This window comes from Gossypium hirsutum, chromosome A10 (genome assembly GCF_007990345.1).
Source record: "Gossypium hirsutum isolate 1008001.06 chromosome A10, Gossypium_hirsutum_v2.1, whole genome shotgun sequence".
NCBI classification, from domain to species: Eukaryota; Viridiplantae; Streptophyta; class Magnoliopsida; order Malvales; family Malvaceae; genus Gossypium; species Gossypium hirsutum.
In genome coordinates, this window is record NC_053433.1 from 20,963,505 (window position 1) to 20,991,309 (window position 27,805).

General features: G+C 34.1%; 2 protein-coding genes and 1 long non-coding RNA gene across 11 annotated transcripts; 1 reads left to right on the plus strand and 2 right to left on the minus strand.

The window, feature by feature from the left end:
- Positions 1-2,312: 2,312 nt before the first annotated feature.
- Positions 2,313-3,460, minus strand: LOC107895777 (restin homolog). Its single transcript, XM_016821004.1, has 2 exons — positions 2,762-3,460; positions 2,313-2,477 (listed from the first exon to the last, which is right to left on the minus strand). Exons 1-2 carry the CDS (start codon positions 3,458-3,460, stop codon positions 2,313-2,315), a joined length of 864 nt encoding a protein of 287 aa, XP_016676493.1.
- Positions 3,461-7,369: 3,909 nt separating this feature from the next.
- LOC107897586 (uncharacterized) lies at positions 7,370-10,132 on the plus strand. 2 transcript variants are annotated; one of them, XR_001684207.2, is made up of 3 exons: positions 7,452-8,631; positions 8,795-9,512; positions 9,626-10,132. It is a non-coding gene; the product is annotated as an uncharacterized lncRNA (long non-coding RNA). The 2 variants fall into 2 exon arrangements; XR_001684206.2 differs by having other exon boundaries at positions 7,370-9,512.
- Positions 10,133-11,119: 987 nt separating this feature from the next.
- On the minus strand, positions 11,120-21,543 carry LOC107897585 (serine/threonine-protein phosphatase 5). Of its 8 annotated transcripts, none has more exons than XM_016823082.2 (14): positions 21,372-21,524; positions 20,802-20,950; positions 20,428-20,597; positions 20,274-20,345; positions 19,343-19,493; positions 17,021-17,129; positions 16,824-16,941; positions 16,354-16,501; positions 15,711-15,959; positions 14,910-15,035; positions 14,689-14,789; positions 13,589-13,663; positions 13,397-13,477; positions 11,120-11,681 (listed from the first exon to the last, which is right to left on the minus strand). In XM_016823082.2, exons 2-13 carry the CDS (start codon positions 20,878-20,880, stop codon positions 13,418-13,420), a joined length of 1,458 nt encoding a protein of 485 aa, XP_016678571.1. In that variant the 5' UTR covers positions 20,881-20,950; positions 21,372-21,524; the 3' UTR covers positions 11,120-11,681; positions 13,397-13,417. The 8 variants fall into 8 exon arrangements, with proteins under 8 accessions (XP_016678571.1, XP_016678570.1, XP_016678567.1 ...); XM_016823081.2 differs by lacking the exon at positions 11,120-11,681 and adding an exon at positions 12,914-13,137; XM_016823078.2 differs by lacking the exon at positions 11,120-11,681 and adding an exon at positions 12,914-13,145.
- Between the last annotated feature and the right edge of the window lie 6,262 nt (positions 21,544-27,805).

Consider the following 27,805-nt stretch of genomic DNA (forward strand, 5'->3'; position numbering starts at 1 on the left):
CACAGGTAACTTGTTTAATATGGACAAGGGCAATACATTCAATGCCGACCCATTGTTTACCAGAACCCCTGACAACATATATCCTTTACATCTGGTGGTTATATGCAAAGCTTTGGTAGATCCCATTCCTCCTAGTGGTATCTCATCATCATTGAAGAAGATGAAGTTATCAACACTTATATTATTAACCAACCGATCCAACTTGTTGACAGAAATATCATTGGTCACGTACGTCTCATTTAGTACTTTCATCAATACACTTCGGTGTACCTCTAAACTTAGGAGCAAAGTTAATATGGATATGCGACCTGGTTGTTTTTGCAACTGTTCCACCACACTATACTCACTATGTTTTAGAAATTTTAGAAATTTTTTAGCTTCTTCTTCTTTCACTGGTTTATTAACAGGCACCCCAGGTTCTACTGCTTTTCCTCTCTTTTGTTCAACCATCAAATCTTTTTCTTTTACAAGCTCTGTTCGGGTATTTTTCAAATCATATTGTCTTCCACTACGCGTGTGAGAACCTATATTTTGATCCTTCTTTAATGGGCTGACTGAACCCTCTTTTCCCGGGACTGTCACATTACAATCATAGTTCCAAGGGACCTTTTTCTTATCCTTGTAAGAGAAAATTACTGGTTTCTGAATTTTGATCTTCGGTGTCATCTGAATCCTTGCTTCATTTTTAGGACGTGAAATAATGACCATAGGACAATTGACTTTTGGGTCATTCATCGTGGGTTCTGATGCGCATATATACCCTTCCTCTTTAACCTTTTTATAAAATTCCATCTCCTTGTTGTCCATCAAGATTAATGCTCTGAAATCTTCACATTCTTGAATTTCGTGCCCCCATTCATGATGAAACTCGCAGTAATTCTTTATCTCATCACAACTTCCTTCTGAATTCGAAGTAACTAGCCCACTTTTTGCCATCTCCTTCCAATCCACTTCAAAGGAGTTTTTACTTCTGTAATATCCGCCTTGGTTCTTTTCCCCATTCTTCCATCTATCACTTTTACCCCACTATCAGTGTGATTAGGTTATGAATTTTCTGCATTGAGCGCATTATCAAACTTCACAATGCCCATTTTAATAAATCTTTCAACTAGCTTCTTAAAAGTAGTGCAGTTTTCTATTGAATGTCCTATGATCCCCGCATGATACTCACATTGAGTATTGGCATCGTACCATTTAGGGAACGGAAGCTGTAATGGCTTTAGATAAAAAGGTTCCACCACATATGCATCGAACAAACTTCGATACAATTCTTTATACGTCATGGGGATTGGCGTAAATTGAAGTTTCTCATTGTTTTGCTTTGCTCTAGATTCCTGCCTTGATGAACCCTGACCAGCGGTTATTTTTTTTGGTTGGCTTATAGTAACAGATTTTGAATACCCCATGTTTGCATTGTTCACCTCATTTTTCTTTTTCTGCGGAGCAGACCTTTTGGCATTTTCTCCTGCATCTATCCTTCCATTTCTTATTGCATTCTCAATCATTTCTCCAGTCATTACCACATCTGCGAAACTCCTTATGGCACTTCCTAACATGTGAGTTATGAACAGAGCTTTTAAAGTATTAATAAAGAGCATAGTAGTTTCCTTCTCCAAGAGCAGCGGCTGAACCTAGATAGCCACTTCCCTCCATCTCTGTGCATATTGCTTGAAACTTTTGTTTGGTTTCTTCTCCATATTCTACAGAATAATTCTTTCAGGAATCATATCTGTTATGTGATTGTACTGCTTCATGAATGCTTGTGCTAGATCTCTTCATGAACTAATTCTATTTCGACTCAACTAATTGTACCATTTAGACGCTACCCCCACCAAACTGTCTTGGAAGCAATGAATCAACAATTGATCATTATTAACATACCCATTCATTCTTCAGCAAAACATGGTAATATGAGCTTCAGGACAGCTCGTTCCATTGTACTTCTCGAATTCTGGCATCTTGAACTTGTACGGAAGTACCAAGTCTAGGACCAAACTCAGATCTTTTGCATTAATTCCAGGATGTCTATCAACACCTTCTATTGCCTTGACCTTTTCGTTCAGCCATTTACACCGTTCCTCTAGTTGTTTTTATGATTCTGCCCTTGCCTTTTCCTTTTTCGCAACTTCATCCAAATCAGGCACCATTGGATTATTCGAGTTATTACCAGGATTAAAGCCTGAACCAGCTTGGAAATTTATTGGTATTGAAACCCCAGCCTAAAACTGTTGAGAACTGATCGTAACAGATGGTTTCTGCAGATTAATCTCAGGTTGCGTCTGTACATGTGTTAGAGTGAAACCAGGAGGATACTAAGGGTCTTCATTAGTTTCCCCAACATTGTCCATAGGATTTTTCCCCTTATCCATCCTTCCTACCAGCAACTGGGACAATTGAGACATCATATTTCTTTGGGAGTCCATCATTTGATCCTTCATCTCTTGCTGAATCTTAACTAGCTGCTCTTGCATCTGTAACTGCATTTGTTCTTACATATCCCTTTGTATTTGCTTTAATTTTTCAAGTCTTTTGTCCATTGACTTGGTCTTTTTCCTTGTACCGTAGGGATGTGTATTTGGTGTGTTTTTGTTGGTTTCCAGATTACTGAAATAATTTTTAATTAATTAGGATCTTTTAATGGTCTTTAATGCATATGATGTAATGTAATGCAAATGCATGAAATGAATGCAAAGGAGGCATCAATTCTGATTTAATTCCATTTAGAAAACTTTACTAGAAAACAAAATTCTTTACATAAAACCGAGTTACAATAAGACTTTGCCCTAATGCTCAGAGCTTTAATTTTCCTGAGCAACAAAGCTAACTCCTGTCCCGGATCTGACTCCAGCTCATACTTCACACTTAATATTTCTGCCTGTACCACCAAAGTCTGCAAGTAATCAGCTACCTCCCGAATTTGTGTTACGATTTCTCTCATAATGTAATCCCTACTTCTAACTTGATTCTGAGAATGATAAAGCTGTCCCCTCCATTGTTCTTCACTTGCCTCTAAGAACTCAATCCTCATTTCACAATTCTGCAATGCCGCCTCTAATTCTTCTATTTTCCCTTTCATTTCTTCTATCTTGTTTAAGCTTGCTCTCAACTCCACTACAGAATTGCAATTCCGATACAGACAAAGAGATCTCTCAAGTTCCGCTACTCTAGCCCTTAATTCAACTTGTTCACTTTTACTCTCTGATAGAGTTTTCTCAAAGGCCTCATTTCGAGCTTGAACCTCCTGGAATTTCTTTTCCCAATGATCAGCCTTAGTCTTTTCTTCTCGAATTTCCTGACGCCACTGCTCTGAAGTTTTCCCTAACCCAGCAGTCCTCATCAATAGGCGTAGCTTCTTATAATCCGTCTTCAAACTTTTCAAATCCTCCTCAACTTCATTCTTTCTTTTCCGTAACTTTTCTGCCTCTGACTTCTGAACCTCCACATCTAATCTCAGATGCATCTTTTCTTCCTCCAACTATTCAATCCTCTTCCCGAGCTCAGAACTCTTCTTCTCAAAGTCCTGTTTTATAATTTCCAACTCTGACGGGGCAACTTGTAACTGTTCCTCCATTGGTCGGGTGCCTTCTAAACTTGGCCGAGGAATATTATCATTGACCCTTTTTCCTAAACCATCCATTGTACTCAGGTGTCGTCATGGAACTAACAGCCAACCTCTTCATCCAGCGAGCTTGCTTCCAAGCATCAGACATTTCCCGAACCCTCTTCTTATAGTGGTCACCTTTATATAAGAATTCATACTAAGCAAGCCCGTAAGTCGTGGGTATAAACTACCTCGATTTATACTGCTTTAATGTAAGTAAAGGAGTATATCCAATGGCTCCCCAAATCCTTGGCAATGGTACCCAATCAAATTTTTCACATCGATAAAGGATCTCATCAGGGACCATCCAAAAGGCTCTCCACTTCATATCTTCCTCTTTGAGATTTTGAAGAATTTCAATCCACTTTTCCTCTGAAATATCATCTTTCCTTTACATAGCTTCCTCTTCCTTTAATGAGGAGTAACTTTCAGAGAAGACCCGATAAGATACCTTGTTCACTTTCTAAAAATGCCCATGAAACCACACCATCAACAGCTGCGCACATCAAATAAATCTACATTCGCCTGACCTTCTACACATGCTCAAGGATCTGAACGTCTCAGCTAGTATTGCAGGTACAAGTGTGATTCCTTTATCAAGACAATCAAACAAATCAGTGACGACTTCATCCACATGCCTTAAAGCCCTTGGAAATATCACTAAACCATAAATGCTCAAGGCGAAGATGTCAACCCTCTTCCTTTCATCCGGATGTACTAAAATCAAATCTCTCAAATTCCCCCAAGGAATACATTTACCATCCCCCTTTTGTTGAATTCGAGCAGTGACCCAAAGCTCGCTCATCCTGGTAATATTCATTAACTTCTTCGCAAAAGTTGGGCTATTAAAAACCTTAGAATAAGCTTTGCTGACTTGAATTTTTAGACATCGCAGCAAGGTAGTATAATCCTCCACAGTGGGTACCAAGTCTACTTCCCCAAAAGTAAAACAACAATAAGCAGAGTTCCAGAACTGAGTCATAGCTCGGAACAAATACTTGTCTACCTAGATATCGAACAAGTAGGGTATATCACCATAGTTTTGATAGAACAACTTCTTGGTTCCCTCATCCCAACGAGCCCATATATCTCTCAATTCTTGCAACTCATTCTGTGTCACATTGATGCGGGTGAAGTTCTGCAACCCCGATGTATATCCTTCTATTAGGCCATCCCCTTTCTCTGATTATATCTTCTCTGACCATGTACAGACAGCCGCATTATCCTCAACTTTATCAAGAAATTCATTCTCCATGTTAAATCTTCTAACTTAGTAATCGAACACGAATCAACACCTCCTTAAATATGCAATGTAATGCAAAACACAATCAAAACAAAACACAACAAGTCAGTACCAAATATAAGTGATAAAAATACAAGGAAAACAAAGATAATCAAAACACATATATGGGAAACTACTAAGGCTTAACATAACTCTACCTAAGGATGGCTCTTAGGGTTCACTATATGTGGCTCAGTTCTAAAGAAAATGTACCCGAACCAGCAAATTCCTCAATCCTCGTCCATTATATGCTCATATGGATCGAGTTCGGTTCAAGGGAATACATTTCCCTATGACCATGCGGAAATGAAAATCTCACAAAATCATAGGTACAGATGTATCCCGAAAGTAATTCACTAGCCCATGCGGAGGTGAAAACCTCACGAAGGCATAGCTTCTCACTCCCACTTAAGGGTATAACCGCAACTGTTATGCAATACAATGCCATATTATTCCACAAGACTTGGACCAAAACAAATGCAACAAAGAACCATGATTTTCAAATTAAATTTTCAATTTTAGACAAAAGGACAGAAAATAATCAATTTTATGGCTTGACTCTCTTGTTCAGTCCCCAGTGGAGTCGCCAAGCTGTTGAAACCATTTTTTTATTTCGGGAAAAAAATGGGAATCGACGTTTAAAACAAAATGTGGAGTCGCCACCAATCTTTTTGTTTAGTGTGATTGGATCACCTAATAAAATATTTTATTCCATTTAAATCAATTTTGGCCTATGTAAATTTAAAAAAAAAAGGGGTTTGGGAGCCGGTTACGTATGAGGAAGAATTAGCACCCTCACTACGCCCAAAATTGGTACCAAATTGATTAAGTACTGTCCTTATGTCTAAGATTTAAAAAAATTTTGAAATATGGTTCCTTTTAAAACATTTGAGTGGTTCAAGTTGGTCGTCAAAATTCTCTCGTTTCAAAGGAATGCAGCATCACATCCAGCACGATAGGACACGATCCTTTATACCATTGAAAACACGATTAATTTTTGACTTCCCAAAAGCTCATACGTTGAAAATTACAAAAGGATGCCCAATTATTTAGCCTGACGAAAAATCGAAACCCAGCACAATAGGGCACGATTCCCCGAATTTCCAAACATTGGGCATTGCCTTATTTTAGAATTTTTAAATAAACAATTGTAAACTAGCTCAAACCACATTTATTTGACTTGAAATAAAATGGAATAGTTAATTTAAAAAATTGGAAATTACAAAACAACATTTGTACCAAAAAGAGGAATAATAAACATGGGATAACATGCACACATAAAATACAACACTTGGTGAATAAAGATAATATAACCTGAAGAAACCAATTAACAAGCAGGCAATAATACATAACAAATCCAAAATATAACCAAATTCACAAGCATGGGTGAACAACAATTGATCTAATAATACATTAAAAAATGAATAAATGATGTGCAACAAATATACATGAAATAATATAAAACAATTAACACATGAGGTACCAAACAACATAAAACTAATATGATACAAAACAATTTAAAAAATGATGCATTGATGAGCAAATAACACATGCTAGAACTTAAAATAATTTATAAAAAAACTAAGAATATATAAATAATTTTTAAAATAGATATTAAAAAAAGAAGACATTTTGAATCAAATAATATGCAAAATATTTTAAAAAAAAGATACATTTATTTAAAATTGACAATATACAATAAAAGATAACTTTAATAATTCAAAAAATATGAAGGGAAAGAAAAATTATTATCTTAGGTAATACATAATAGGTTTTTTTAAAAAAAACATATATATAAATAATTTAGAAGCAACTATATGCAAGAAATAACGTGGGATTAAATATGTATATAGGATCAAATTAATTTTACCATGGATTATATATGTACAAATATATATAAAAACATTTGAACGAAATGTTACATAAAGTGTTAAAATAATATGATATAAAAAAGAACTTTAAAATAATAATTTTGTAAAAACAAAGAAAAATTATTAAAAATAGCTCAACACATGTTTTTAAAAAAATATTAAGTGAATTTTAAAATAATAAGTATTACAAATAGAAAAATCAATTAAAATAATATATGTACAAATATACATAAAAATATTTAAATGAGATATTATACAAAATGTTAAAATAATATGATAAAAAAAACTTCAAAATAATTATACAAATAAAAACAAAGTAAAATTATTAAAATATATCAACACATATATAAAAATATTAAATGAATTTTACAATAGTAAGTTATACAAATGGAAAACTCAATTAAAATTGAATTAAAATAAAAGGGATAATTTATAAATAAAATAGACCATTGAGATTAAAATAGGGACCAGCGCGCCACGCGTGCAAATACACAGGGACCAAATTTGGAAATATGCCAGATCTCAAAATGCTGCGCTGAGGCGCGAGCTAAAATGCAATAGCACATGGACTTTAGGAAAAATTTTAAAAACAGATAAAACGCAAATAAGAGCCAATTGAAATAAGGCGCAAAGGGGAGGGATTAACCACGCAAAATACCCATCTAAAGCAAAAGGGCGCCGATACGACCTTTGGATAAGGTCAACGCGCAGATCCCTCCCTTCTTTAAATGGCGTCGTTTTTAAATCAGCTATTAAAACCTCTTTTCACTTATTTTCTTCTTTAAACATAGCAAATCTTTTAATTAAAAAGAACCAAAGCTTTGAATTCTGCTAGGGTTTCATTTAGCAGCCGCCGAACCACCATCTAATTTGGTGGTCGATGGTGCGCCAGCAATGACCAGATCCTGCCAACGAAGGCCACGCCCATGGAGATCTGGTAAGCTATTCTTTTTCCTTTTCTTCTTTTGAAAAAAAAACTTTAGATCCCATATTATTCTTTCAAAAAGAACGTAGCAAAATTCGAAGGAAAACACTCAACACCATTCGACCCTTGCCCGTATCTCCATGTTTCTGAGATATTTGGGCTCTCATCGATGTCGTTTCAGGTATTTTTTTCGTTTTTTCATGCAAAAGATTGCAAGCAAATCGAAAGAAAAAAAAAGAAAAGAATAAACAGAATATGAAATCACCTTTTGATAACTTTTTGATTCTCCTTTTTTGATATTCAGTGTGCGTAAATTTTTAGAGTACAAACAATGGCTTTTTATAGCCAGAAAAATAAGAATTAAAAATACAGGAAATCTATTTTCCTTTTCTTTTTTTTCTTTTCTTTTTTGCTATTGTATTCTGTTATTGCTGCTTCTCGTGTATTCTGTTGCAGGAGTAACTGTACGGAGGAAGAGGCCCTGGTGACGTGGAGACCGTGCGTGGGAAGCCGCTCGTGGGAGCCCGACCCTCTGGCGCTGCTCTAGCGTATTCCAGAAACGACCCTTATGTTCTCAGACTATTGGTCTTCTTTGGGCCGTTTATGAATTGGGTTAAGGGGTTTTGGGTGTAATTTTTTTTTGGGGTTGTTCTATGTAATTAGGTTAGGTCTAAATCAATAGGTTTGGGTTTAGTTTAATTTAGGCCCGAAATTTTGTAAATGGACATTGGACTCATAAATAATTTGGTTTATTATTTATTTCTGTTTAATTTTATTATTTTATTTTTGGGTTTTTGGTTTTTTATGGATCCGGACAAATTTGGCCTATTACAAGCTGAATAGCTAAAATTCCTGGTACCAGATTGTCTTAACAATGTTTTAAAAATGATGATAAACGATTCTTCTGGTGTTGTCATCAAAGATTTGGAAGTTTGCTTCGGGGGAAGAGAAGGTGGGGGCGAATCTTCAATTATGGGTCTCTTTCCTAATTGTTTGGAGTCATGCTGAGAAGATTCTTCCTCCTGAATCTTCTTTGTTTCAGCTTCTTTCTTTTCTTTCTCCATTTTCTTTTTTATCTACATATGAAGTTAATGGAAACTTGGTTTTTTCTTCAGGGACTGCGGGAAACTTAATGAAAGCTCCGTCTGATGGAGGACTGTTCTCTCTAGGACTTATTTCTGGCAGAGGAATTTTTCCTATTTCCTTCAAAATTTTAATCTGATGTTTCAGCCTTTGAATTTCTTATCCTTTTGTGTGATATAGAAAAAGAAATCTTGTCCTAGAGTAGTCGTTTCTCTAACAACTTCTTTTAAGCATTTCTATAGAAGGGAAATTAAGTCTTTTACCATCTTGGAGTTATCATTAAGCTTAGCTTCCACCATTGAGACTTTTGAATCCAAATTGGAGACTTTAGAATCTAGTTTCTTGATAGCCCTGTTCTGTGCTATGGCATTTTCAGTTGCTAGTTTAGGGCAACTTCTATAGCACTAATTTTTGTGGCTTTGCCTGAAGTTTGGAAGGAATTTTAGGGGTATGTGTATACCCCTATTGGGTACATTCTTATAAAGGTGGAAATTCTTGTTCATATGATGTATCTATAGAATGATACATACATACTGAGGTGGGAATAGGGATTTGTGTAGTTTCAGGAACTGGATTCTTTTGAACCCATTTACGAATTTGGATATAGCACAGCGAAGGGAAAAGGTTTTTGTTTAGAGTTATAACTTTTTTAAGTGCAGGAGGAAACGAAGGTTTTGAAGGAGCTGGTGGGTTTGGGTCAGCTAGTAATATCGGGATTGGTTGAGGAATTTTTGCAGAGTAATCAACAAGGTAAAGGAATTTACCATTGTCTTCTCCTAAATGGCCAATGGAAGGGTCTCCATTCATGTATCTTTTGTAAAACTCAGACTGAGAGGATTTTCTTTTTGTCTTCTTTTTACCAGATTTAAGTTCGTTATGATCCATGCTATCTATCCAGCCATCAAAGCGATCATATGCACATAACTCACACGTACAGTTAAGAGCCCATGGACAATGTCCTGTTTTGGGATCTCTGAACATATAGTGTGGTTTCCCATCAGCAGTAAAGCTTTCAGTAAGCTTTCTTTCTGGACCTGGTTCACAGGGTCCACAGCAACAGTCTTGGATTATCTCCTTCCTCTGGGTCTGGTACTGGTTGCATCATTAACATTGTGGGAAACACAGAAGGCGTTTCAGGGTTCTACAAGTGACTTTGATCAAATTTAATTTCTATAGTTCCATTCCTTCTGAAAGTGATCTGGCTCTTTGTGGATTGTATTGGCTGATTATGCTCATGGAGCTTCTCATAATTTGTAATCCATCTTTTAGGCAGTAATTTTATCAGTTTTGCCTTTGGGATTTGTCTTGGAACATGAATACAGTGGAGTTGGTCCTGTGTATTGACCGAAATAAGAAGAAAGTTACTGGTACCATACTTTGAGAGATTAAAAGCATGATCTTGAACCCTATATACAATCTGGTAATGTAAAGTTGTTATAATTACTGAAGCAACTTGAGGGGCACCGCCAATCTGGATCTGAACTTTTAAGGCTATCGTTAGATTTGGATCATGTAAATACATGGTGAAACTGGGGAAAAGTGTGACCATAACCAGCCCAGAATTTAGAGTAGCTTCTATTGTCGTAATACAGGCATCTTGGTACTTAAGGTATTTGGAATCCAGCAAGGCAATTCGGGCAACTGCCGGTCTACCTTCTGTTCCATGATAATTCAAGGCTAAACGTATAGCTCCAAAGTGGATGTGAGTGTATCCTGCATCAAACCATTCTTTTGGGAATTTTGGAGGAATCTTTAAATTGACAAACTTTTCAGTTGAATCACCCGTGATCAGATAATTGTCAAATTCAAAGGCTTAAGCATATTCTTGAACTTTTTCTTCTTCTCTTAAGTAGCTTCATACAGGTAAGAAATTTTCTTAGCAGAATGGGATTTTAGCGGAAAGTTGGGCATGAAGATAGGAGCTTTGGAAACAGATAGACTGGATAAAGAGTTTTTTGACATTTTTAGTAAAACTTCTTTTCTGAGCATATGCTTGAACAAGAGGAAAATCATGAATTATTAAGAAAAAACATGGCTCTGATACTAATTGGGGTTAACCCAAGAAGAGAATTAAAAATCAAAGTTAGATAGCAGGTATGCTATGCCAAAACACAAACATTTTCATGGTCATTCAACAGGCACTGCCTTTTAGCTATAAAACCTTAATTCAAAATATCTTTTTGAATCAAAACAAACTAGTATCTTAGATCTAAGTCTGAGTTTTGTTGTGCAGGATCCAATAAATGGCAAGCACAGAGCATACTTTCAAAGCTTAAGAATCATTCATGAAATTCATGATTCTTCTTATCCTTGCTTAAACCCAGAAAATAAAGGAAAGAGTTTAGAAAGCCATAGTATAAGAAAACACACTGGAAATTTTATTAGATGGAAACTCGATACCCTTACAAGATGAAATATATCTTTACCATGTAGCCATTCGATTATCTGTTTCAGACATCAAATATTTCCTGCGCAATACAGTTCATGAAAATATCCAACTTGAATACCAAAATTTTTTCACATTCTTAAGCTGGTTCCATCCTCTTGACAAATGGTTGAACATGATTACAAATGAACAAATGAGAACTACTGGACATGAAGCTGTAATCATTTTCTATAAACCACAATATTTCGTGCAGTGTGGACGAGCTACACAGCTAGGTTCCTTTCTCACAGCTTGGATTCATAGAATCTATTCTGATGAAGTTAGGCACTCTGATAATGAATACAGAAACCTGCAGAATATCTTTTCCAGCTTAATCGAGTTATCCCATTTGAAATTTGACCTCCTCCACATATTGATGCTCCATGGAATATTGTGTCAAATGGCCCTTATTATCAACAACTTCTTCAAACACTTCAAGAATATAAAGATGATATTCCAGATTCCACTAAATGGTTCCAAAAGTATCCTATGTGCTGCAGAAGTTGAGATTGAAAGGATAAAACTCCATAATAATTCAGTTCAATATGCTAATTATGAGGATATGTGTAAAGATAATGATAGCAACAGTGAAAGCTCTATGGACAGTGCACAATTTCCTCATTTGAATGCTAACAGTTAAAGCATCTTGCCACTTGAAGAACAGAAAGAATCATTTGCTTTATTGCTTTTCCTTTATAAGTAATGAGTATGTACTATATTAGTGCATTATTAGTTTGCACTGTAACTGTGTTTGTTTGTTCTTATCTAGTTTGTACTATAATTATATTTGTCTGTTCTTATCTCCTTTGCCTATAAAAGGCAATGTATTTCATCTTGTTAGGGTATCGAGTTTCCATCTAATAAAATTTTCAGTGTTTTTTCTTATACTATAACTTTCTAAACTCTTTCCTTTCTTTTCTGGGTTTAAGCAAGAATAAAAAGAATCATAAATTTCATGAATGATTCTTAAATTTTTAAAGTATGCTCTGTGACTTAGATCCAAGATACTAGCTTGTTTTGATTCAAGAATATGTTTTGAATTAAAGTTTTATAACTAAAAAGTACTGCCTGTTTAATGGACATAAGGCACATGTTTTAACATAGCATACTTGCCATCTAACTTTGATTCTTAATTCTCTTCTTAAGTCAACCCAAATTAAGATATATTTATTTAATTAAAACATTTAATTATAAAAAGAACATTTTTTTTAGTTTATTCAACTTCAATTAATAAATAATAAATAATTCAAGTAGAAATTTTGAAAGATATCACTATATTAATTTCATAATATAGTTTGTTAATAATTAATGAATACAGTATTAAAAAAATATTGCATCTCTTTTTTAAAAAATATTTATTTCTTAATACTTTACTTTTGATAAAACACTCTTAACCCCATGACTATACTATACTTAAATAACAGAAAAACTCTACTAAAAAATATACCAAATATTTGTTTCATAAAGATTAAAAAAGAAAAACTCTGCTATGTAACTTATGCCAAACAAAAATTATATAATATAATAATAACATTAAAAAGATAATTAAAATTTAATAAAATAGATGCAAAATTATGGAATATTACACAGATAACATTGAAATAAATGAACTAACATAAACCAACTTGATTGGACAAATATTAGAAGGCTACTTAAATATCTGTTAAACTTGGTTAAGTATCATTTAGGAAACTTTCTAATTAAGAAGAAAACAGCAGCCAAGGGATTCAACAAGAAAAACTACACAAATTTATTGAAAATTTTCGAAGTATTTTAGGACACATGTATACAAAAACAGCGAGTTGTCTATTTTACAACGCTACCAGCGGAATCTTTGCCAATACCAGGAGGTGTCTTCTTTCTTTATCTTTTTCTTTTTTTTAATCTTTTACTGGCTTTTTTGCCCGACTTGAACTGGCCTTTGGATTGGATTAGATTAAAACCCCAAGCCTGAAATTCTTAAAAATAAAAAGAAACAATAACATAAAAAACCATAACGGGCAGTTATCAACATTTACCACTTTGCCAGCTGCCCCCTGGACAGGAACAAACTTAGCATCAACCCGTGAACAGACATTGTATCCCAAAAAAACGATCATACCACTGAGCAATAGAGAAACATCGTATAGCGAAAAATTGAGCTACAGAGCAGTATAGAGATTTTATAGCAAAAACCTAATTCATACGAGATTGGAGCATTACTACTCACTGAGAAAGATGTAGGGCATCACTATTGGAACATTCGGAGAAAGTTATTGGCATAAGCCATCGGTTTGACATCAGGGTGAGGCTGTGCAGCAAATCAGACATCGAAGCAAGTCAGTCAAAGCTTTCATTCACGGTCTTTTTCTAGTAGGAAAACAATACGTAAACAATAATAAAAGCAACACAAATTACTAACCACTGCTGAGAATGTAACAATATTTGGCTTTAAATCAGGTGCTTCGAACCGAATAAATGCACCCTTGTTACCCATCTGAAACAAACCGTTAAATGAATTGTATTAGACTATAAAATATTATATAAATACAACTTCCAACCTAATAATTCTGTTTCAACTTCAAACAGAATGATCAAAAGAAAGACCTAAAGGATAGTAAGTGTTGGAGGAGAGCACAGGTGAGGAGGCAGTGGAGTTGGAAAAGGCCAAATCTCATGCAAAATTCTAACATTAAATTTTCTATAACAAATTATACTACTCTTAAAAGTAGTATCCTATTGCTTCGACTCTATTTTAATTCAAATACCCATATCCGACACATCCAAACATTGGTACGAGATTATAACCCCACCAAGTCCCCCCAAATACAAGAAAAAGCTTAAGAAAATGGGCATACGCATGTCATACACTCACACACAATCTGAGTAACTTCAGAAACAAAACCAAAATACTAGTGGAAACTTGATGTTCCACACACTCTGCCTGAAACTATTTAATATTGCAGTGTGCTTGAAAATGACAGTAAACTACAGAATAAAATGGAGGAACTCATGAACTGGAGGACACACACTTATTGCACTTGTGAAAGACCACATGCCTGAAACCATTCAATATTGCAGTGTACTTCAGAATGACCATAAAATGAAGAAACATGTGCACCGGACAACAAAGACACATTGCATTTGACAATGACTATATGATGCAGGTTTCAAAGAACAGAAGCATACGCATGCAGCTATCCCCAACCAATAAACCCAGACTGATAAGCTTCATAATTCCACCTCAATTGCTTTTCAATATTTGACCATAATCTGCCATTATCTTTCTGGTTCTCTAAAACAACTTGATCCAAGATTAAGAGAGGTACAAAAAGATGATGCAACTTATTATAGCAAACAATTGATACTAACTTGTTAATGAAAAACAGTTAAATTAATCTAAAAAAGAAGCTTGCAAGATGACAGACACAATCAACTTTTTACGTACATTAATATCCATATGAGATTATTACACAAGACCCGAGGATAAAATTATGAAGTAGAAATTTGAGATTCAATTACCTGATCACAGTAATTTGGTGCAGAGAAAACAGTAATAAGTTTACCATCATGCTCAATCTCATAACCTTCATCTTTTACTTCATGAGATCGCACTACTAAATCTGCCAATTAAGCAAAATATCACCAATATCAATTTCTTTCTTTCTCCCCCCTCACCTTTTCACTATAAAATAAAATAATATAAAACACATACACGAACACACAAACTATCCGATAAATACCTAGATTGTTATCCTGCAAAAATCTCCTTGTCACATCTGCACCAAAAGAAAGACCTACTCCCCTCTTGCTAGGCCCTCGTCCTGGGTAAGGTTGTGGATCACTCCAAAGCAATTCACACATCAACCCTGACAAAATCAGCAAAGAACCATGAGACAGAGAGTCAAAAGCGTAGTATTATTATTTAACACTACCTTTTTGCTCCTAAATTTGTTTCAACTTCTTCACGCATAGCCATTTTAGATGACTACTTTTTCACATGCATTTTACATGTGAATTGGATTATTTATCAAGTATTATACTGATTACAAATGACAAAGTTTCATATTAAAAATCATTATTTAGGTAGACTACAAGGTAATTAAAGTAAAATCATAATTTAATCCTAAAAAACTATTAGAAATAGAGAGCAAAAGTAATACAGAGTTTTAAACTTAACAAAAGTTTCATTCCCATTCAATTCAATCTAGAAGAAGAAAAATTTTCTATCACTAAATTTTACTAGAATATTTTTTCTAAAGGTGGAAAGGATATCTAAGCTTAAAAAGGGCATCAGTGTCTTCAAAAAAATTTCAGACCTCCTATGTCACAATTTTTATATTATATAGATAAAAATTTGGATTGTAGTGGAGAAACATCCATATCCAAACTAAAAAAGTGGATGAACAAATAAATGTTGACAACATAGTTTCAAAACTTTAAACAGAAGAAAAATCAATAGTCAACGCATAATATATGAACTAGTTCCAAGCATAAGAGAATCTTCAGGAGAAGTAAAGGAGAAACACAGTTTTCCAGATTACCTTCCTCAGGAGGCTCACAAAATCGATCTATTGCTCTAATGTCAGAGAGTTTCACCCCATCAACACTGAAAAGGCCTCCATGAACGACAAAGACCTTTTGATTTATTACATGAGCCAAAGGCAAATAACAGAATACTTCCGCAAAGAGTTCCACAAATGTCTCACTCAGCTTGGACCTGACCTCGCCCTCAAAACCGTAGATTTTGTTCATGCTCTTACTCTCATGATTCCCTCTAGCAAGGTAAATAGCTGAAAATTGCCAAGTTAGATGTAAAAAAAAAGTTAAACCAAGATTATATATATCATACTAATAGGTAACAAGTCCTGAAGATCAGTTTAGAGAGCTTCCAATCAAGATCATCAATTTAGGGAGTACCCTATCAAGAAGATTGATATAGGAGTCTCCGATCAAGATCATGAAGATCAATTTAGATAGAGATAACCTAAAAGAAGTGCTCAATAAAGCACCTTAATACTCCAGTGACAATTTGGTTTAAGCACAAATAAGAAAAAAGATGCATCTAAAATATTTGAAATTATCTGCAAAGGGACAAGGGGAGAGAAACAGGAAAAAAGGACCATGCAATTCATGGAAAGGCCAAGGAGGAAATGTGAGGCAGAGAATGTCAGAAGTAGAGTTCACCTGATGGACACATGCACTTGAATGCAAATAGTGTGAGGATGACCTCCACAGAGAAAGATCCTCTATCAACAAAGTCACCATTAAAGAGATATGGATTCTCTTCAGAAGGGAGACCATTAAGCTCAAAAATATTTATCAGATCGTAGAACTACAAGAAAATGGAACAATAACGCTTTAATAGACAAAAGCAACTAAAAGAAAGCAAAAGCATAAGCAATAAAATGAAGCATAGTAATTATTCCACAATGTTAGCTATATTATCATAGCTCTAAAATTTAGTTAATCAAGAAAGCATGATAGCTACTTGCATCTAACATTAACGGATGGCGACAGTATATACATCACCAAGTCTTAAAGTGCACTAAGTCCACTTTAGACTCTGTTAATTACCTTATTTGGCAAAAGCATATGAATCATGTGCATTTGCTAGAGTTAGAGCTTTGCTAATGATTACTAAGGCGTGAAATTACCTGACCATGCACGTCACCACAGACGGTTAAAAGACAGCCATCAGGAACATTAATATCTACAAGAGAGGGCAAAGCCTGCAACATTTCTCTCATTTGCAAGACAATCTGGAATGCATATCTGTACCAATAATATTATTAAGCAAAAAAGCTAGTAATTTAGCAAGAACAGAAGCCATAACTGCATTTACTAAACAAACCTTTTATGTAAACACTTTTGGTTCTTGAAGTCATCCATCATTTTCTTAACAAAGTCCAAAGTAACAACATCTCCCTCTATTTTTGCGCCTAAATATTGTGGCTCCACCTCTTTAACAAAAAAAAATAGCAATGTCATTAATGCACAAAAGACATTCATTTTTACGATACTTTCAACAATTCAAGAGAGCAAGCTAAAATATTCAGTGCTTTCAAAACTGATGAGCAATTTACTTTCAAAGTTTTACAGAATGTTTTATCTGTATTTATATGAATGCTAATCAGTGTAAGTTAAAAACTTATATGCAGCTTACATATTAGAAAGTAAATGATAATGCATTAGCCTCTTTCTGATGCAAGAATGAATTGCTACATTAAACTCCAAATTCGTTCAACATAAACCCATTCTATACACACTGTAAAAAGTACATAGAATACTTACTCTCTCAGACATATGTACTGCACCTATACATCCTAAAAGTCCTAAAATTGATCTTTTGATAATCGAGCATGTCATAGTTTTGAAAGCTTTTCAATTGTTCAAATTCCGTATTCAATTTATAATTTTTTTCAAGATCAGTAACTATTCCCTATTACATTATAGAACTTATGCAACAATAGTCAGGAACAATATAGGAATAACTAGCAGACAAGCCCCTTGCTAGATAAATGAACAACTTGGAATCAAATGCCATGTTCATTATGGGCTAAGGTTTTCAAATAATCTACTATCACATCATCCAGCCACTGGTTCAGAGTAAAAACGAGGGAGAGATAAGGAGCAAAACTAAACAGAACATTTAATACTGGTATTGAGCTTAGTCTTTAATCAAATTGGTGTAAGAACTTCTTGCCTAAACTAAACACTGAAGTAGAAAAAAAATCAGCACAAATTTTATTCTGTAAAATATTACAGATGTTATAAAGGAAAACATCCACTGCCAACCAGCCAGTATGTTACTAACATTTAGGATCTTTTTTAATCTCTCCCTCCTGCCTTATGAAAATACAGGATAGCCGGTACCCTTTCAATTAATATTCTTTCTAAGTTCCTAGTGGAAATGTATCATCTTTTTAGTGAATTCACCCTTAATCTGATAGTTTGATAGCTCAAACTATCAGATTAAGTCAAGCATTTAACTCTTAAGTAAAGACACCACTACCAGTGGATTCACCCCACCACCATGTCCCTACAACCACTAGCACTACTGCTTCCACACTTATGGCAACTGCTGCCCCCACCATTTGTGACTAGTGCTGCCACAAATGCCACTGAAGCTGGGCGCGCATGGAAAGTGAAATGGGACCCGTCCCTATCATGATGCAATATGTTAATATAAATGTTGATTAACAATATGGCAAGTTCCTCCACACACAAAAAAGACTTATCATTAAAGAAAAAATAACTAATCATGTATAACTTGATATCATCACAAGATAAATCTCCCATGACCAATTTCCTTCCCTGTACATTACCAAAACATAAATCACACAAGTACAACCTATAGTAAATCAGGAAAACTATGATACTTGGAGAGTGATGATCATAAATTTCAAGAGGATTCAGGTCAATGCCATATTTTATCAATATGACCAAAAGACCACAATTTCATATAAAAAAAAATCAGCCTGATACAACAAAACATTATCAAATATCGCTTATCCATAAACAGATAATAAGGCTAGCAATGAAGGTTATATGAATTAACAGCTTTTCAGTAAAGTTACCTTTTACTATCTCAATTTTCCCACAATATATAACACATACCAGATATATATAACATAGTGAATCAATCACCAAGATGATGACACGTTCCAGACTGAACAACATAAATAGTATTAGGTCACAAGCTGCATTGAAAAAAATTTAACTGCACTAACTGTTAGGCAATTCATTGCTTTATTTGTAAAGGACACTTCTTAGTTTCTCCCTAGGAAATATGATGTTGCAATAAGAGGATAAAAAGGTAAAGTGATAACATCAGAAGGCACTGAAACTTAGCAAAAAAAGAGCTTAACTGCACATTATCTCACAAATAATACCAACAAATGACACAGAAAGATTCACAATTATTCCTAAATGATATTTTTCATTTCAAACAAACCAGGTTCCCTTTTTCTTAGAAGAAAAGAGAAACATACTATATGCATCCTGCCAGTAGATATTTTGACATCCTATTAAAATTTTCAATCACCCATAGATGCAAACAAGAAATAGCAACCCTAATGAATATCATATTAATGTGGAAGACCATTTCTAGAAGACAAAAAAAAACCACAAAGTTTGGAAATAAATGGTAGAAATAATGGGAAGAAGAAAATACTTATGGCGCGGTAATCTATGGAGTCAGCTACAGAACGCCTCTCCGACTCAGGTACAGAAATCGCTTCTTCAAATTTTAATTTCATTACCGCTTTCTCACACTCCTTTAATTTCTTGGTAGCATCAGGATCATTGGGACAAATCCTTTTGACCTGATTACAGAGGGAGGAAATTATATTTCAGACATCACAAACCATATGTCACATGTTAATGTAGAGCAATTATATGAATTTCATGGGATAGGAAAAATAAGGTATCAACAATAGATGCAAAATAAGCAAGGGGAATAAAGACAGTTAACTCTAAATTGAATCTATGGAAATAGGCATCACTATCAAGAACCCTCCTCCAGGTCCTTAAATGAAATCAGCCAAAAAACCATATGTAACTTCTCTATGCATAAATTTCAGTAGACCAATCTTAGACAGGATGATGTAAGAAAGGTGGATCCATCTGCAATGAGTGTATTAATTGCAAAGGAACATGGCAGTATATCTCAGGTAAAACAAGAAATAACATCATAAGGTTTTCTCACTCAAAAGCAAATGTATGCATACATGCAGCTCATAAAATAGAAAACATGATAAGACTGGTAAAGTTATCTCAAATCTAGAGTTACCAAGCACATCTCACCACCCCATACAATCTCTAATACTAGAAGGAGAAATAACTTGTTAATCTCGTCTTAAACAGAAAAAAATATTCTGCACAAGCCCTAGGCATAAAAAGGAAAAGAAAAAGAAAAGAGAGTTTCTGAAAAAATTAAAATTATTTATTAGAAGGGCAAAAACCTGCTACAATTATTAATGAATTAAAAAACATGTAAAAAAGATTCATGAGAAATAATTACAGACAATAGCAACCTCTGAATGAAAGAAGTTAAACAAAGACAATGAAACAAACATCTTTTTGAAATATTACAACCCCAGCACCTGTTGAAAATCCTTTAGTGCTTCCTTAAACTTCCCCATGGCAAGATAAGCTGCACCTCGTCTGTAATAACCCTGTAAGTTAGAGAACCATCAGAACAAGAACAAAAATATATACTGCATAAGAGGCTGAATCACTTCAGTAGATAAAGCATGCCTTTGAATATTTAGGATCCACTTCAATTGCCTTAGTAGCATCCTGTATGGCACTACCATACTCTTCCAATTTGGTGTGAGCAAGTGAGCGATTGGCCCAGTACACTGCATTCTGACTATTTAGCTCTATCGCCTGCGTGTACAAGTCAATAGCCTGACCATATTTGTGTGCTGAATAAAAGAAAATCGAGAGCTTCAGCACAATTGAACACAACGAAATTGCAAACATCACTATCATAATCCTCATACATGCATTTGACTATCTACATTCTGCACTTTCTCTATGCAGAATCAAACACTTTAACCCAATCAATATTCAATAAAACAAAATAAAATTCCGTGACACTAAGATTTACATGCTCATTACATTGGTACCTTTAAATGCTTCATTAGCTTGGTTTTTGATTTCTTCAGCTCGTGAGAGGTTAGAACCTTCATTTTCCATACCGGGCATAACCTTTTTATCAACTTGTTTAAATCAAGTTAAAATGTTAGTGAAAAGCTTATTTTCTTCTCACAAACCTCTGCATCATCCACAACAACATTAAACAAACAACACATTAGCAAGACGACAATGCTTGCATCTTCTGAAACAAGAGCATCCTATGTAGTAACTAACATCCATAACAAAAGTATCAGAAAACCTTCGAAAATAACAATACCTAAAGCACACTTAAGAAATAACAAATCTAAAATTATCATCAAAATTTTAATAAATAAATAAAAAAGCATGCACATACATCTGTAAAAAAAAAGCTAATACAACTTAAAGAAATTATTCATATATTCTATGCTAGGATATTCAAAACTTCATATTCAAAGACAGAAATTTCAAGCATAAGCGAACAATCAAAAGCAAAATAGAAATAAAAGTTAATAGTTATAGGGTTAGAGAAGAATTGAGGGAGACCTAAGTGTAGATTAAGGAGGAAGAAGGAAGGTTACCTGGAAAATAGAAGATAAAAAAAAATCAGCTGTAGTTGAGCTTTGACTGTCGAGCGACAGAAAATGGAGTTTTTATTAGTTTGGCTGAAAGGGAAACCCTAGTTAAAACCAGAACAACTTGTATTTTCTTTTCCAACCTATTTTTTATTTATTATATTTTATTGTATTTCTATTTATGGATTGATTTGATTGTCAAATAAATTTTGTTTTCCCTGCGGAGAGAAATCAGGAAACTTCTATTCCTTTTTAATTATTTTACAGCGCATGGTAAAAAATATTATTAATATATTATTAATATATTTTTTGCTAAGAATGAATTCTATAGAAAGTACGGGAATTCTATCATGACTTATAGTGGAGTATAACTTGTTTAATAGGTTACATTACATGTTAAATTACTTAATTTTTGAAAAATTGTTCTAGGTTTTAAGTAACACTTTTAGCTTTGTTTAACATGTGTTGATGTAAAAAGAAGAGTGTTGTATTAAATAACGCTCAAGTTTAAACTCTCAACGTGATAAATTATTAAAGTTTGTGGACAATTAACTCAAGTATGAATCCTTAAATAACTTTTTTAAATTTAACTAAAGCTTTTAGGTTCAATTGTCGTATACTTTACATAATTTTGTATGAATTGTGAAAAAGTGGAATAAATTTGTTTACAGTCATACAATGACAAGAAGAAAGCAAAAATGCATAGTCACTCTCAAACTCTCTAACAAAAAGGTGGTGTTATGATTAGATGTAATTAAAGTTGAGGCTATTTCTTATTTCTAGACCTTATACACAGTTGATGGACCCCATATTTGTCAGTTTCCTCTTTATGGACATTTTTCGAAGCTTAATGAGCCTATAATTGGGATGTTGGAGTCCAATATTTCTTCTGACGAAATTCAATTGGCTCTTTTTAATATGGCACCCCTAAAGGCTCTTAATTAGATGGATTCCACTCTTAAGTTTTCCAGTCACAATGGCCAGTTACTGTTAGGTCAATCTGTCAGGCTGTTAAAGACGTGTTTAGTAGTTAAACAATTGTTCCTTTATTGAACAAAACCTTGTTGGTTTTGATCCCAAAAATTAATAGTTCAAAGGTTCTATCTTTTTTTCACTCCATTAATCTGTATTTAATGGTTTACTAGATTATTACAAGGGTCATTATTAATAGGTTGAAGTCTATTATGTTACTCTTATTGCCCTAAATTAGACGAGCTTTGTAACTGCCTACAACATTATAGACAATATTCTTTACCTAAGAGGTTATTCACTCGATACGCACTAGTAAAGTGGGAGCAAGATGGATTGTTATCAAAATTGATCTGGAGAAATCTTATGATTGTATCATTTGGGAATTTATAAAATATACACTAGTTGAGGTTGGTTTTCCAATAGGGTTAATTCGTGACATCTCACACTGTATTTTGTCTTCATTGATGCAGATGATTTAATGTTCTTCTATAAGCTAACTTGGAGAAGGCAAATCTTTTGAAATACGCCATTAATCAATTTTATTATTATTCGAGACATCAAGTCAACAACCAAAAGGCGAAGGTTTTTTTTCCCTTAATGAACTATCTACCTTAACTAGTACTCACTTAGGGTACCAACAAATTTCGAATTTGGGCTTCTACCTTGGCTTTTCCCTCTTTCATGATTGAGTGAGAAAGAAAACATAGTAATTTGTGATTGATAAGTCCATAATCGCCTTAATGTATGGGACTCCAAGACTTTGTCAATGGCAGGTATAGTTACACTTGCCAAGTCGGTCTTTATGCTAGTGTTAAACTATTTCATGCAATCAACACTCGTTCCTAGTGGGTTCTATGTGAAAATAGAGAAAATAGTTATAAATTTTATCTAGGGCTCTATGAATGGTTTAAGGAAGGTTACTCTTATTAAATGGTTGGATTGTTGTCAACCTCTTCGAGTGGAGATATTGGGCTTTGAAATTTAAATATGTAAAATGGTTTCTTCTTTCTCAAATTGGTCTTCCATTCACTCTGGATTACGAGGTACAATTTGGGGGATGGATGTTCGAAGTCAATAGATTGAAGGTAATGCTCTTTTGTTTGGAAAATATTGTAAAAATCCAATTGAGAAAATAATTATTTTGGTTACAACGGAAATTTAATTTTTTTTAAATCGAGCTTATTGTGTTATTTATAGCAATAAACCTAAATCGAGATATACGTAAGCTTTGTACGATATGGACTAAAGTTGATATTGACTTTCAACTAAGCATCCTTATCCGTTATCCTCGAAGTATGAATTGCTTTAAGTGTGGACTAGGACAACACGAACCAAGTCACGGAATAAAAACAATTTATTTGCTTTCAATGGGAAAGTAAATTCAACAATTTATTTACTTTCAATGGGAGAGTAAATTCTATCTATAAATTGGTAACTATTCAATATTCCCAGAAAATAAAATTTATTCTTTGTAAAAAAATTACTACTACTTTTTGACAAAATAATGACGTTTACGAAGTGTGTAATTAGGTCAATCGATGATTTCTACTTATAGAGAAAAGCACACGAGTTATGCTAGAATAATTCATGATTAAATAATATTGTTTTAATAAAAAATACAATCCTACTCTAAGTAAAATAAATGAGGTAGCGACATGCCCTCATATATTACTAAGGTTGTCACCCCTCATATGTTACATGAGGTTTAGTTTGAGTCTCTCATGTATTGAGTCCAATTATATGTGTTTCTTGTAACATCCCTTACTCAGCCCGATCGCTGAACCCGAGACATAGGATGTTCTAAACAAATACCAAACAATTACATATAATTATTGCTCAAAAACTCAATTAAATATCATTCCATCAGTTAAATCAATTTCGGGTTAATATTGAGCTTACGAAAACTTTAAACCAACCCGACAAAAGACATAGATTAAATTGAAATTAAAATGAAAAAATGGTAAAAATTTGCAAACAGAGGTCACACGACCATGTCCCCTGACCGTGTGGGATGAGACACACGACTATGTGGGCAAGTCATGTAAGAGCTTGATGTTGTGTGGGTCAAAAGTGCAAATAATCATAAATAAGTCATAGTCCGTGTCGCCAGGCCATGTAACTCTTTGTGCCTGTGTGCAACAAAAATCAACCAAAACCTACAAGCCGTATAGCCATGTTATAAGTCGTGTAAGGCATACAGCCATGTGCTAGGCCGTGTGTACCTAGAAAAAACCTTTCAAAATAAGTTATTTAACCTTAAATCACCTATGCCACAAGCTATCATTTAAACCACATCCCAGCCAATTCAAAAGCATCCAAATCAACCAAAATCATCATTTATATCGACCATCCTAAGTGCCTCATCAATATGCCACAATTAGCACATCAATCAATAATTTGAAATCAACTAAAAGACCACATACATACCAATCCATTAAGCCTTGAATGACACTTTCACTATCATCTAATAAAGCACCAAATAGCCATTCAAATAATATCATGTTTAAGTATCAAGCTTACCAAATCATTTCAAACATACCTAAACTTATAACTCATCTTTGTACACGTATTTTCTAGTATATCATTTAGACACCATCAAAGCAAGGAAATATCTAAGTCAAACTTCTCATCAAGATACCATCTTAATGGCTAATGCCATCATACACATATTTACATTAACATAATTTCAAAATGTCAAACTCACTTAAGATATAACATTTGCACAAGTTTAAGATTTCTTAAGTACATGCCACATATAACCAAGCCTTAATATGGTCAAAAGACTAGCGAACCAATATCAGGATAGCGTGAGCTTCGAACGATTCGCTTGACTTGTTCCGTAAGTTGACAATCTATGTAACGCCCTGATTTATTTAACTTTGTTTCTCTAGATTCTGTCATAAATGCGTATCTCCTTCAGTGGTTAAGTATTCTGGGTCTGTGTTTGAGGTTTTAGGTTCAAGTCTCACTTTTGGAAAATATGTTATTTTTGATCTTAGCCTTATCCCTTTTAGGTGGGCTTATGTTATATTCTTGGTAAACTCATATCAGAATGAGCATGCTGGTTCGAGTGGTAATGTGTTAGCTTGCCTTGAAGTTTTGTATTCGAATCTCTGTGTGAGTGTAGATGATATTTTTTGCTTCGGTTGCCTGATAAGAGGTTTGGTGAGACTGAAAGTCTATGGTAGTTTTTGGTAGTTGGATAAGGTCAGTGGGTAAGATTTTGTAGGATTGTGGTTGGTTAGTGGGTGTTGGGTTGTTAGTAGGATTTTATATTTGGAATTAAATAATTTTTATATTTCCCAAAAATATTTCTCCCATTGTTTTGAACTTTTTTTATTCTTTTTTCTTCTTTCCCTCTTTTGACATTTTTCCCTTTCTCTATAAAACCACTTTTCTTCTTTTGATTCTATTCGTGAATTATCTATTCAATTGTTGCAACTTGGATTTTCGGGTTCTTCAATCGGTTTGGTAAGTAGAGCTTTGCTTATCTTTAACTATTAGTATCTTGGGATGCTAGAAATGTTATTTTATAGCCTTTAATTAGTGGGTCTTGCATTTAAGAGAATGTTGTGAAGTAGGGAATTACACTCCAACAGCCTAATCCATGATAGTGGTGGTTTTCTTCGGCGGTAAGTTTGTGGGCATTGTTTGAATTTTTGTTGTGAATTCATAAATTAATTGCTACTGTTTTTAGGTTTCGAAGGTCTTGGGATTGCTGTAGAATCAAAAATGAACCAGGTGTGTAACGAAAACACGAGAAAATAAGGTTTGACAAAAGCTGGAAAAGTGGCCTGTAGATGCTACATGAGCGTGTGTCCGGCCGTGTGGGATACACGATCGTGTGATGGACGAGTGTGTTGTAGTGTAGGTCACACGGGCTAGGCCAATTTGGGCATGTAGGCCATGGGCCAAACCGTGTGGGCCACACGGGCAAGGGCAATTTGGGCATGTGTGTTCATAAGAGCATGTGAGCCCAAACTAAAATTTTCCCTAAGGTCACACACATTATTCCGATCAACTGTAGAACTTTTGTAGGGTCGGTAAGGGCAAAACAAACCCTAATGCATGAATTTTGCTATTTTGATAGACTGATTTGAGTTTAGGAAAATTGATATGTATGTTTGACTATTTTGTATAAACATGTATAATATCTGTATACGAGCATGCAGGTCATGTTAACTCTGTTATATCTGTATTTTATATCTTTATATGGGGTGGGATTTGTATATGTAGAGGAAGTGTTATGTGAGGCGACATTTTGCCGATATACTAGCAGATTGGCTGTACACTATTCTGATAAGTGTCGTAAAGACACTATGTGGTGTGTAGGGATGGATGGGTGTTTTCTACCCCACATAGTGTGTTGGGATGGTCGGAGTTGGTGTGTAGAGGATAGGGTAGGACTTTGTATATTTGTATGTTTTTGATAATCTGATTTTGATATGATCTAATTTTGTTAAGGACTTATGTCTGCTTCTAATCTGATATACTTAGAAAGCTGAGTTTATGTGTATGTATGACTCTGTTCAATTACAAACTGAGTTTATGAAAACTTACATCTGTTTATCTGTTCTGATTAAGTAATCTTCAGACATAGGCGGGTCGATCCGACGGAGTCTCAGTAGTGACCACTAGTTTGCAAACTGGTTTAATTAACGGTTTTATTTAAATTCTGGGTTATTTTGAAAGTTTTGTAATTTATGGACTCTATGGACTATTGGTTTTTAATTTCATGATTTTGAAATGGTCTAGATTATTATTCTGCGACTTTTAATAAAATGATTTACAAAAACAAGTGTTTTTACGCAAACAAATATTTTACCTAAAACACAAGCTCGGATTTTAAATATAATGATTTCTAACTTCCGCTACAAGATAAGTTTTATTGTAGGAGTAGACTATCAACATTTTCCTTAATGAATATAATAGAATTAATGTGTTTTATAAAACGTGGACTCTCTTTTAGTAACAAATTATTCGGGAAATTTCAACATGGTAAAATGTGTTTCAAAACCCTTTTTCGTAACACTCTCAGATTCGATCATAACGTCTAGGATGGGTTTGGAGTATTACATTTAATGGTATCACAGTCATTTACAAAACTCAGAATATGGATTTTGGGTTCAAAATTATAATTTTAAAAGAACTGGTTTTCAAATAAAGTTTGTTTCTTTTTTAATTACGTATGTGGTACATCGAGTTTCTAGTGCCAATCTAGTAAGTACTTCTAAACTCAAAAATATTGTAGTTAGAAAACTCTGAGTTGTCTGAAACTATATTGAGTTTGTTAGAAACTAAGACTTTTGAAAGATTTCTAAAACTTCTGATAAATTTCTGAAGTATAAAATATTTGTTAATAAACACTGAAACTGATACATAAAATTTTGAAATGTAGATAAAAACTTTGAAAACAATGAGCGCTCGTGGAACGCGTAGTCGTGGTATCATGGGCATGACGTGTGCCG